We start from the raw sequence: 11,639 nt of genomic DNA, 5'->3' as shown, positions 1-11,639 counted from the left end.
CTCCTCCTCCTCCTCCTCCCCTCCCCCTCTGTGAAGAGTTGAGGTTGCTGGTCTCCATCTTTCTCTGGAGGTAGATGAGTTTATGGTCAAAAAGGGAGTTGGGTTCTGGGACTCACACTGACCTCAAGTCCTACACTTCACCCCACCACCCGCAGGTCTCTTTGTTGCCACAGCTAGTGAAGGCACTTCTATTCAACTGTATCTTGGCCAGTTGCTAACACTAAAAGAGCTCAAGTATGCAATAAAAAGACTTCCCTCTTGAATTAATGGTTATGTACCTGTCATGGTCTGATTCTTGGCATGTCAAACACACGTGGAATAATCTGAGTCTTATGTAGTCTTTCATCTTTTATCTTTTCATCAAAAAATCAACAGGCAGCCATTAGTGTCGTACTTTAACAATGGCACCAAACGAGGAGTCATGAAGTGTCATGGCCATCCCACCTGCCACAATGAGTCCCAGCTACTACATCCCTGGAGTATGGTTAGGTCCAAGATGACAACCAAGAGAGGGTACGCTCATCCCTATCTTCATACCCTGGCCTTTTTGCACAAGGTTGGACATGGGGTAGATTAGTCATGGGAGCAAATAAATGAAGAAGCTTCCCATAAACCACACCTGTTCACCTACCTCAAGAAGTCCAGGAGGACACTAAGTCACTTATCCTTTTATGATGTGGTCTGGTGAGGGGGGAGAGGCAGGAGGGAAGAGGACTTTCCACAGTCGCTAATGGAAAGGAGTAGGGGGGACTTTTCAATGTTGAACGATCGGCAGCTCCGAAAGGCGAAAGGCGTGTGGTTGATAATTTCAGTGCTGGATGAGGAAGGCAATAATGAAGTCAAATGGGAACAGCCACAATGTCCTAAGTCACTTCTGCACTAGGCTATGGGCACTACAGAATAGTGTCAGTAATATGTTCATATGAGGAGCCAATCAGCCCTTGTCAGAGTTCCCCTTTATAGGTAAAGTTTACTGCTACAGACTGTGTGTCTGTCCATGTAATGGGGTCAGTGCAAGATGTCTAGGAAGGGACTCAGCCCCTTATCAGAAGTGAGCCTCCTTTCCTATGAGACTCCTATCTGTTTCAGGTAGGGCAGCAAAGATACTATTTTCTGTGTGTAGGGGTCTGTCTGTCCATGGTGTTGGGTGTTCACCTGGATTAATTCTGGATTTTGTTTCTTATGTGTTTAGATGGGTCATTTGATAGTAATTATGTATCTTGTCTCTTTCTCCAATCTCCCAACCCCTCAGCCAGGCCCCAGTGTGCTGATGGTGGTATAGCTTAGCCTGGACAGCGAAGCGATGGAGGGGGTAGGAGGATCCTCATCTGGAAGAGGCTGTGGGCGAGCTCGTGGAGGGCGTGGGCAACAGCGGGCACATGTGTCCAGGCAGGCCTGGCGGAAGCGGCGGTGCATGAAACAGTAGACCAGGGGGTTGACACAAGCAGAGACGTAGCTCAGCAAGTGGATGAAAGAGATAGGGGCCCCTGAGAGTGCTCGTTGTGCGCCTGGGCCATCGAAGGCGCGCCACGTGTTGACGCTGTACACTGGCAGCCAACACAGGAAGAAAAGCAAAACAATCACCAGCAGCATTCGCACCACCCGCTTCTTAGCCAGCAGCTTGGCCTGGTTGGGCCGAGGGCCAGGGACTGGCCCAGGAGTGGGTGTGGTTAGCGTTGTCATCTCCAGTCGGGAACGCGGAAGTTGCACACAGCAGCCATCACTGTCTTCCCCAGCTAGGCTGGTCACAGGCCGGCAGCCCCCGTTCTGGTGGACAGGCCCTGAGCACAGAGCACGGAGGGAGCAATCAAAGCAGAAGGCAGACTACTCTCTAACTGCAGCCCAGCCTCCGCTCGATGCCCCTTCCCCACAGCTTTCACCACGACCTCCCACCTTTCTACAATTCTTTCAGATCCACCCAAGTAAGGAGTTCATGCCCATCACTAAAGCCCTGTCCCTCGTGTTTTTCACCCACCTGGTGCTGCCCCACCCGGCAGGCCCCCTTGGTTTCGGGCCCGGCTTTGGGTCTCGCTGTCATTTTCACCATCAAAGTGGAGTCCTAGGTAGAGTTCGCGGGAGATGAGTCCATAGGCCACCGCGATAACCACACCCGGGATGAAGAACAAAAGCAGTAGCAGAAGCACGGACCTGGGAACACAACACAGACCAATCATTGTTTCCCTGTGGCCAGACACAGGTGGATGAAGAGGCAAAAACTCGAGTTTCTAGGCTGCAGACTAGGTGGCTGAGGCAGGGGGTAGGATTTGGGATGCCACTGGGAAGGACAAGAGACCAACGAAGGGCCCTAAATTGGAATTTGGGGGGTGCAGAATGAGGTTTGGTGAGAAAATTCCAGGAAATGGAGGACTGATTTAGGGAGGGAGTGTAGCCATCTGATGGAAATGGGACTTCCTCACCAGGTTTGTTGGACACGTGCACTGGGCCAGCGATGCATGCACTGCAGCACCCGAGGTCCCACCGGCTGTACCATGGTGTACACAGGGTAGGGTACCATAAGCAGTCCAGACAGCAGCCACGTGGCTAAGATCACCCGAGCTGCGTGGGAGCGTGTCTGCCACACTCGTGCTTGCAGTGGTCGGCAGATGGCGCTGTATCGCTCCAGGGCTATGGCCACGAGATTTAGAGTGGATACACTCACTGATACCCCTAAACAAGGGTAAAGGAAAGGGTCGTCATCTTGGAAACACGCCCTCTGCATGCTCACCAGGATGATTTCCTCCACTCCTCTCAGGAAAAATCCTTGTATTTGTCAAGGGCTTTAAGGAGGGAGAGGGTAAAGTGGGGAGATAGTGTTTGTCTCACCTACCCATGAGGTAGGAAATGGCCTTGCAGATGACTGTGCCGAAGATGAATGTGCCCATGAGGTTGGGCAGGAGTGTGAAGGGCATGCAAGCCACAGCCAGCAGGAGGTCGCTGACTGCCAGGGAGAGCAGGAAGGCGTTGGTGACCGTTCTTAGGCGTCGGCTCAGTCCCAGGACCACGATGATGAGCACGTTTCCGCCAACACTCATCAGAAAGATCACTGCATAAAGGGTGATTCTAATCGCCATCTCCAATTCTGGGTAGAAAAGAGAGGTGGCTGTAGGAGGATCTGAGCCCCATCCCTTCAGATCCCAATTCTGCTTCACCCCCGAAACTGTAGTATCCAGCTAGATCCTGACCGCTTGTGAGTGCTTGCTAACCTCCTGGGGCTGTGCAGTAAAACGATGATAGTAAATGCTATACTATCATAAATGCTGAGGCTTAGCTGAATTGGCTCAACCCTACTCTCCCGTAGAAAAGCCCACCTCTCAGGGAATCACTGATTGGATACTTCTTGAGATGACTAATCTGTAGCTACTGGGATTGAAATGTTCCTTCCCTGACCATTCCATTGGACCTCCATGTACCCTTGACCACTCATTCCCTTTAGGACTGTGTTGAATCAAATTTGTGCTCTCTAAAAACAAAAACAAAACAGTCTCCCCACAACTAAACAAGAGAGAAAAGCTACCCACCACTCTGTACTATCTACAACCCCTCCTTAGGACTGTCACCGTCTCTCTGTGCCACGCCCACTCAACCCACTTGATGACTCAGTTTCTTCAATGCACCATGAGCACTTGTGACTCCCTTCTTAAGCTGGTTTCTCAGCCCCGGGATGAATACTCGTTCATAAAGCCCCTGCTTCCACCCCCATCACAAACTTATTTCCTAAATTTGATAAATGTCTATAAATCCCTCACCCTCCATCAGACTGATTGCCACTGCTTTGGAAATGCTATTCTGGACACCTCATTTGGAACTAACTCCCACTCCTTTGACCCATGCATATTCCATATTCCCCACACACTTATTAGAACCTCTCGTTCCTTTCTGAGTTGTGCTTTACTATTCTCCAACTATTCATTCTCACTCAGTAAACATTTGCAGAGGACTCCTTTCTGTCAGGCAGTGGGGACAAAGAGGTGACTATGACAAATTCCTTGCCATCTGAAAGCTTACAGTACAGAGGAAATCTGAGATACTTTTAACAGATAATTGCCACACAGTGTGATAAGAAGTGAGGTTCAGAGATGTACAAGAAGCTAAGGGAGCCCCAGGAGGGACTGGTGTTGCTGGGTGAGTCAGAAGGGCTGGGAAGGTGACCCATTCATTTGTGTCACTGCCTATTGGGAGACAGACTCATCTTTGGACCTGTATCATAAGCGTGCGAACCCGAACAAAATTGGATTGAACCGAAGTAGACTGAGTCATCCGTATCTGTGGCCTCAGTGCCAGGGAGACTGGAGCTTGAAGAGAAAAAAGAGGGGAGAGCCGCCTACACTGTGGGGTAGTAAGTATCCAGAGGCACAGCCTCATCTTTAACTGCTAGCTAGCTCTCTTCTCTTGGCTTAGTTTCCAAACGGTATTACTGTTAATTAATTAATGATAACCAGCTTCTTTAGAAGTTGTTGTAGGATTCAAATAAAGCTCCCTTAACATGGGGCTGGAGAGCAGGCTCAAAGATATAAGGAGCACTTGTATGTTGGTTGGCTCACGAGCACCAGTAATTCCTGATCCTAGAAACCCTATTGTGACTCCCAATGCTGCACACACAATTGTGCACATGCATGTGCACACACACACACACACACACACACACACACACACCACTACCACCACCACCACCGCCGCCACCACCTCTGCCATCACTGATTCTGCCACCTCTGCCACCACCACTACAATAAATCTTTAAAAAAAAAAAATCCTCAAATACGACTTAGCAGTAGCATTACTTGCTTAAATCTTTGAATACCCAAAATGCTTTGCTGCTGACAGCTACTGTACGGCCCGGCCATTCATCATACTATTTCTTTCTTCTCCCAACCAAATCTCAGTCTAAATGCCTCTTTGTCCCCGCCTTTATATTTCATCATGGCACCTCACTTTACTGGGCTTCTCTTCTGACTGTGAATCTTGGGATACACACATTAAAGGGTTTTGACGGACCATAGCATATGACAGGCTGATGTTGTTGCTGTTGTGTGTCCATTTTCAAGCTCTCCTCCTCCTCCTCCTCCTCCTCCTCCTCCTCCTCCTCCTCCTCCTCCTCCTCCTCCTCTTCTTGACAGGGTTTCTTTATCTAGTCCTAGTTGTCCAGGAGCTTCCCGTGTAGACTAGGGTGGCCTTGAACACACCGAGGTCCTACTGCCTCTACCTCCCGAGTGCTGAGATCAAAGGTGTGTGCCACCACACCTGATTCAGGCTATGTTCTTTTCACAGGGACAGATTATGAAAGGCTTATGTGTGAGAAATTTGAGGTGTGTGAGGTGTGTGTGTGTGTGTGAGTGTGTGTGTGCGTGCGCGCGCGCGTGCACGCAGGCAGGGATAACAAAGAAACACTGGAAGGGAGATCTTTGTTAGAGAGGCCCTCGAACCTAAGAAAAAAAGAGCAGGTGGCCTTTTTTGAACTCTATTTTCCAAGTCTACTTTCTTCTGTTTTCACCTTAACTTCCTCAGTTCTGCCATCTTTCTGTCATCCTCTGGATCTCTCTTCAACTAATTCTTAGTGTAGTCACCACACTGCAGCCTGGTGTAGCACTGCGAACTATACAAGCACTTAAAAACCTGCGTCTCTCTCATTCGTCCAACAGATACACCCCATGTGTGTGCCTTTCAGTTTTGTCCATGGTGGCTCCAAAAGATGAAGCTACACTTCCCCTCTTAGGAAGTTCTTAATGTACCTGGAGTTTTCTGAAAACAAGAGGACAAAGTCACAGTAAGTGTGACAAGCAACTGTATAGCAAGTGTGTATGAGTGTATAGACTGTGTGTGTGTACCTGAGGGTGCATGTGAGCACTGTGGGAGAGCGTGTAAGATTGTGGGCTAGTGTGAGCATGTGAGTGTGTGTGAGTGTGTGAATGTGTGAATGTGTGTGTGTGTGTGTGTGTGTGTGTGTGTGTGTGCATGTACGTGTGATCATCCAGATGATGGCAGAGAAGCATGAGTACAAGAATCAAGACAGCCTCTGAAACTTGAGCTGAGGTTGTGGCTCAGTTGGTAGAGAGCTTACCTAGCGTGCCCAAAGCCAGGGGTTTGAAGCCCAGTACCCTCTAAACCATGTGTGTCGGAGCATGTTTGCAATCCCAGGGATTGGAAGCAGAAGGATCAGATGTTGGGGACCAGGCTAGGGTACACAATAACCTATCTAGAAAACAAAACAAACACAAACAGGCTTCTCTAAGAAAGGCTTCACAGAAGCTGAAGCACCCAATGCCTTCACATGCTGTGCTGGTTCTGGTCACTCCCGAACAGTGATGTCAGCATAGTACTCGTGTCCATTCCTCTGTGGTGAACGTGGATAGTGTTCAACTGAGGACAATAGCTGGGTGTGTGGACGACATCCAAGTGTCAGTGGCGCTGAGCAAGGATGCAGAGGTCATATGCATGGGTGAGTGGGTGACAGCAGAACAGAGTGATGCTTTACTGTTGGAGGATATTATAGAGGCGGGTAAAGGTAACCCTATTTCTCTGTGATGATTGGAGACAGGTATCGTCTACATGTCTGAAGGTAACATCAGGTGAATTTAGGTCATGTTTAAGTTTAAAGAACACCTGAGTAACTGTGGTGACATTGGAATAAGCAAGGACAATGGCTAAGGCTAAATAACATCTCTGTGGGTGATATCTTCAGGAACCATGGGTTACATGCAGAGCTCTGTATGTGAACGGGACAATAATCACAGTCATTCTGACAGAGGATGTGGTAGTGATACCAAGATGTGTGGGTATTATTCAAGTGAGCATAAATGTCAGATGTGTTAACACAGTTAAGATTTTCATCTTGATTGTGTGAAATAGCCGAGAACCCGAGTGAACATACAGTCTTTGCTGAAAACATCTGAGTGCTTAAGAACAATACTCCATGATTTTCTGAGTAGTATCTGGAGAAGGTTTGCTTAAGCAGTCATGGGAAAGATGTGATATTTTGTGGGTACTAATAAAACAGTGGTAGCACATGACAGACAAATAACTTCTCAATGACTGTGGACAATACTAATGTGAGTGTTGGTGTTGGCTATTTTACTGTGGACAGCATCTGAGCTGATGGTAAAGTCACAGGTTCATCTAAGAATAAAGTGTGCAGCATACAAATTTCTCTCTTTTCTTGCAGTGAGCCCAGGTGACATATGCATCTCTGGGGGTCCTATTCCAGTGAGACTGGCCAACAGTCTTTGCACATGATGTGAGAGCACCCAGGCAACCACCTGATGTCTGCATGCAACAGCATCCAGACAGATGAAGCCGGCCCTTGCACTGGGCTCTGAATCACTGTACATCTTGCTTCTTCAAGGTCCCTTGCTCTACTGGCTGCCCTGCTTTGCATCAGAACCATTAACATCTCTCTCGATCCTTCTCTACTTGCAAACACCCACGGTGTAGCATCTCTAGTCCTTGCTACTCTAGGAGCTAATACAAAAAAAAATTTTTTTTTGAACCCATCACTTTGAGATCCTGTTTTTAAAAAAAAAGAAAAAAAAAGAAAAGAAAGAAAAAGAAATGCTCTGCTACATTCCAACCTTTCCTCAAACCCATACATTTTCTACCACTGACCTATTTTTCTTTCTCCCTGATGCCCCCACTTCTTGGACATTTTGTTAACTAGTCTTGTTCACTTCTTGCAACCCCTTCTCCATGGCCCAGTCCTCCTCCTTCTGAGTCAGGTCTTGGTATCACATCACCCTCTCTGTAGTTATTGTGTATGAACAACCCCGGTGTGGATATTTTGTTCATCTCTGATTCATCATAGCAATAATTAGTATCCCTTACCTGACCTCAGCTAAGACTCTTCTCTCGCTTTCTGCAAAGACACGGCTACTGTTTCTGTTTCACTTACATCTCCTCCTGGACCTTCCTTCCTCTGCCTTGCTTTTAAATGCCGGCCTTCTGTAGGGTCCTGGCTCAGCTTCCCTGCTCTCATTTTATACAGTATTTTTTAAAAGTATTTTGCCAATTCCTATGGTTTCCGGTTCTCCCCCCACAGGTGAAGACTTGTCAAGTCTATGTTTCCAGCTCAGATCTCCAAGGTAAGTTCCAGATCTCAGGATTCAACAGCGTTGGTGAGTAACCATCAATTTTTGAACTCTATGGGTTCCAAATTGAGTTTATAATAATCCCCTCTTTCAAAACTGCTTCTGCTCCTTCGTTATTAGGAGCTGAAGGTAGGGCCTTGCCGTTGCAAGCAGGTGCTGTAATATGAAATGCACATCTAGCCCCTCTCCTTGGTTGTCTCTCTATGATATGCCATCCACATCCTTTCAGTTGCCTAAACCAGAAACTGGATCTCATCCCTTGACTTCATCCACCCTCTCTACTTCTAATCAATGTTCAGGTTCTGTTGACTCCGTTTCCAGAAGTGGCTCTCGGGTCCGTCTACTTCTTTGCATCCTCACTGCCAGCCCCTCCGTTTGTGCTAGCATCATCTTCCAGCCAGATTTGTGTAATGCAATAGCTTTCTAAAGTATCTTTCTGCATTCCATCTCAATCTCAACACCATGCAATCAATCCTGGCAGCACTATTTAGTGGATCCCAATGCCTCAGGAGGAAATCTACACATTATAGCAAGAGCTATAAAGCTCCCCAAGCACACCCTAGGTTGGTTTACACTGTTATTAGGAACCTTCAAGGGTACACGTTCCAGCCATACAAAAACTGTGTTATACCGAACAGACATGCTATAGCCTTGAACTTTGAGCTTTTGAGACAGGATATCTTTCTCTAAGACACTTTATGCCTCTTCTGTTCTGTCACTTGGTTCTCTGTCATATTTCCCTACTTGATCACATCCGTACCCCAGGAAACCCGTCTTAATCCCCAAGGGCAGAGCAGGCTGGAGATGTCCCTCTTATATATCCACAATGCTTCTTCTCTTTGTGCTGCCATTCCTGGCTTACTGTCTGTTTCCCCTATAAACTCAGAGCTCCATGAAGTAGGGTTTTCGTCAGTTTTGTTAAATGCGTATCCTTGTTGCCTAGCAGTTTCTGGTCCAATAAATCTTTCCTGAGTGAAAGAGTAAGTGACAGTGGGTAAAAGCCAAACTGAGAAAGCATGAATTGTTTCATGGGCTGAGTAAATACGTAGGGTATAATTTATTTCAATGTTTACTTCTTGAACATAGAATCCAACTCCTTCCTTTTCCATTTACTGAACCCGAGCTCCCAGGTTCCACCCTCAGTGAAGTTACTAGACCCCCCAATTCCTTTGTGTGTCCATATTCCAATCAGACCCTCTGTGGGATTTCTAGGCAGTGATTTTCTCTGTCCCTGTGTACTTGGCTGCAGACTGCTGAGACTGCAGACTGTGTCTAGTTCGTTCAGTGTTCCCAGCACTAAGCCTAGTAAATGTTCATTAAACATTGCAAACAGATATGGGGATGGAAGGGGAACACGCATTTTAAGATGTTCATTGAAGCAATGAAGATGCTACTGATGGGAGGAATGAGTCATTTGCAGCCGGGATGAGGGAAAGCAGTAGGAAGGGAAGGTGACACAAAGGAATGGGGTGACTGTTGCCAGGGGAAGTTGGCTCTAGGCAAGTGAGAAAAGGGATACTTGGGGCGCTGTGGAAGGGACTCAGAGACCTTCAGAGTGACAGAGAAGACATGCAGATGGGTGGAGGACTTGACCCTGGGAACAGAGGAGTTTGGGGACAAATGGAACAAGAAAGGTAGCATCCCCTTGTGCTGGTTAAATTCAGATCTGAATTTAGCCCTCTTTTCTTGGGAAAGGTTGGGGTGGGGTGGGAGACTATTACAACTCTTATCTCCCATTCAGGAGCTTATGAGAGCTCCAGAGAGCTTATGCCCTCACTGGCCCAGCCCTCCTTTGCCCTTCTTTCCGTGGTTCCTGTCTCTCTCTCTCCTTGGTACTGGCTCTGTGAACTGGATGTTAAAGGAAAAGAAAGCTAGACCTGCTGACAAGAAGAGGTCCTTGCTTCCCGGCTGTGTGATGCTGAGCTCGGGGATGATCTGAGTAGCTATGGCAGGGCAAGTATGAAGTCGGGGGTTTTGAACCATGATGGGAAGGTGTTGGAGTTATGAGAGCTTGGGAGCGCAGTGTGTGAAAGGGGGCGGGGGGGCTCTGTGTGAGTCGCGGAAGTCCTACAAAGGAAAACTATGGGCAGCTGACAGAATAGAGGTCAGAAGGGTTCTTGAATAATGCTGTGGGGTTCAGTGAGAAGGGCTTAGGGAGGCACCCACCTCTGGTCCCGGTTCCGCGGATACGAGGGGGTTCACAGCTGAGGTTCCCGGCACTACTGCTGTTGAGAAGGGAGACACCCAGGCGGCACAAAGAAGACCCCGACCCGGGTCCTGGTCCCTGCAGGCTGCGGTTCAGCTTGAGCAGCTCCATGGCTCCAGTGAAGTCCCACTTAGCTCTGCTAAGCGAGCTCTAGCACGGGTTCCACCTGCTCCCGCGCCGCTGGTGGCTCAGGCTCCCGCCCACCACATCGCCCGCCCCTCCTAGTTTCCGCCCCCTGCCCTGGCCCCTACTCCTCCACTCCCCCACCAGCCTCCCCTTAACCTCAGCCGGTTCCAGGCTCTAGGCGGCTTTTGTCCCACCAGGTGACTCTTGGCGCGCCTCCTCGGCTCCAGAGTTCTGCGCGCGCTCCTGAGTGACTGCTCTCCAGGCTCGCCCCCGCGCTAGGTTCTCCCTTCTTCTCTTAAAGATGCCTTTTCTGCCCACCTCTTATACCAATCAATGCCCCTAGTTCTGGAAGTGTGTGTGTGTGTGTGTGTGTGTGTGTGTGTGTGTGTGTGTGTGTGTGTGTGTGTGTGTTTACACGTGCGCCTGCCGGAGGGATGGGGTGAGGGGAGAGTGAGTAGCTGCTGTGGAGTCCAGCATCTTTCTTTGGTGGTTTAGATGACGTGGTGATGGCGGTGGTGATCCGGTGTGCGTACCAGGCTCCCCTGCTACAGAGCAGGTGCCTTCTTAGTACGTTTGGAGCCGCAGTTACCGAGTTCTGCCGCAGTGGCCGCAGTGATCGCCACAGTGTCAGCTACCTTAGCTCTTTGGTGAGGATTAGCTTCTGCCTTGGCATATCCCACCTCCTATCTGAAACCCCAAACCTAGGCTTCTTCTTCAAAGACTCTAAGAGGGTCCTGGAGGGTCGCAAAGAAGACAAGGAAAAGGGTTGGAGTGAACTAGGGCGACCGGGAATTGAAGTGAGACCTGCTCTAAATGAACTGAGTTGAGGTGTGGTACGGGTTCTGGTATGGGTTCTAGTTCTCGCCCTGACCAGGGTGAAAGACAGGGAGCAGGCAGCGTCCCTCGTCTTTAGGCAGCGTCCACCCACACCTAAAACGACGATGCTCCATTTGCTGTCAGCATAGGTGCAGCACCGGGGTAGGGTGTTGGGTTCCCATGAGAGGGGGCCAAGGGAGGACTGGGTCACTGGGTTGTGGCAGGAGAGATCAGGGAACAAAGTCGAAGGCGCCTCTGGTGTGCAAGAAGGCTCAAGTGGACTCTGCTTCCTTAGGCAGGACTGGCCTCCTTTACTTTTCAGCCTTGTGTCTACCAGTCTCCTCCATTCCAAAGAAATTCTGGTGCAATGTGAAATATCTTTTGAGATCCCAAAGTGGCTGTCAGAGGTTGGGTGA

At 48.9% G+C, this 11,639-nt stretch overlaps 1 protein-coding gene across 1 annotated transcript; it reads right to left on the bottom strand.

The window, feature by feature from the left end:
- Positions 1-328: 328 nt before the first annotated feature.
- Cckbr (cholecystokinin B receptor) lies at positions 329-10,474 on the bottom strand. The gene is made up of 5 exons (XM_032893172.1): positions 10,242-10,474; positions 2,828-3,079; positions 2,418-2,667; positions 1,976-2,148; positions 329-1,781 (listed from the first exon to the last, which is right to left on the bottom strand). Exons 1-5 carry the CDS (start codon positions 10,390-10,392, stop codon positions 1,249-1,251), a joined length of 1,359 nt encoding a protein of 452 aa, XP_032749063.1. The 5' UTR covers positions 10,393-10,474; the 3' UTR covers positions 329-1,248.
- Positions 10,475-11,639: the final 1,165 nt, after the last annotated feature.

Source organism: Rattus rattus, chromosome 2 (genome assembly GCF_011064425.1).
Source record: "Rattus rattus isolate New Zealand chromosome 2, Rrattus_CSIRO_v1, whole genome shotgun sequence".
NCBI lineage: Eukaryota > Metazoa > Chordata > Mammalia > Rodentia > Muridae > Rattus > Rattus rattus.
The sequence above is the reverse complement of the archived record's forward strand: the minus strand, read 5'-3'. Positions and strand labels throughout refer to the sequence as shown.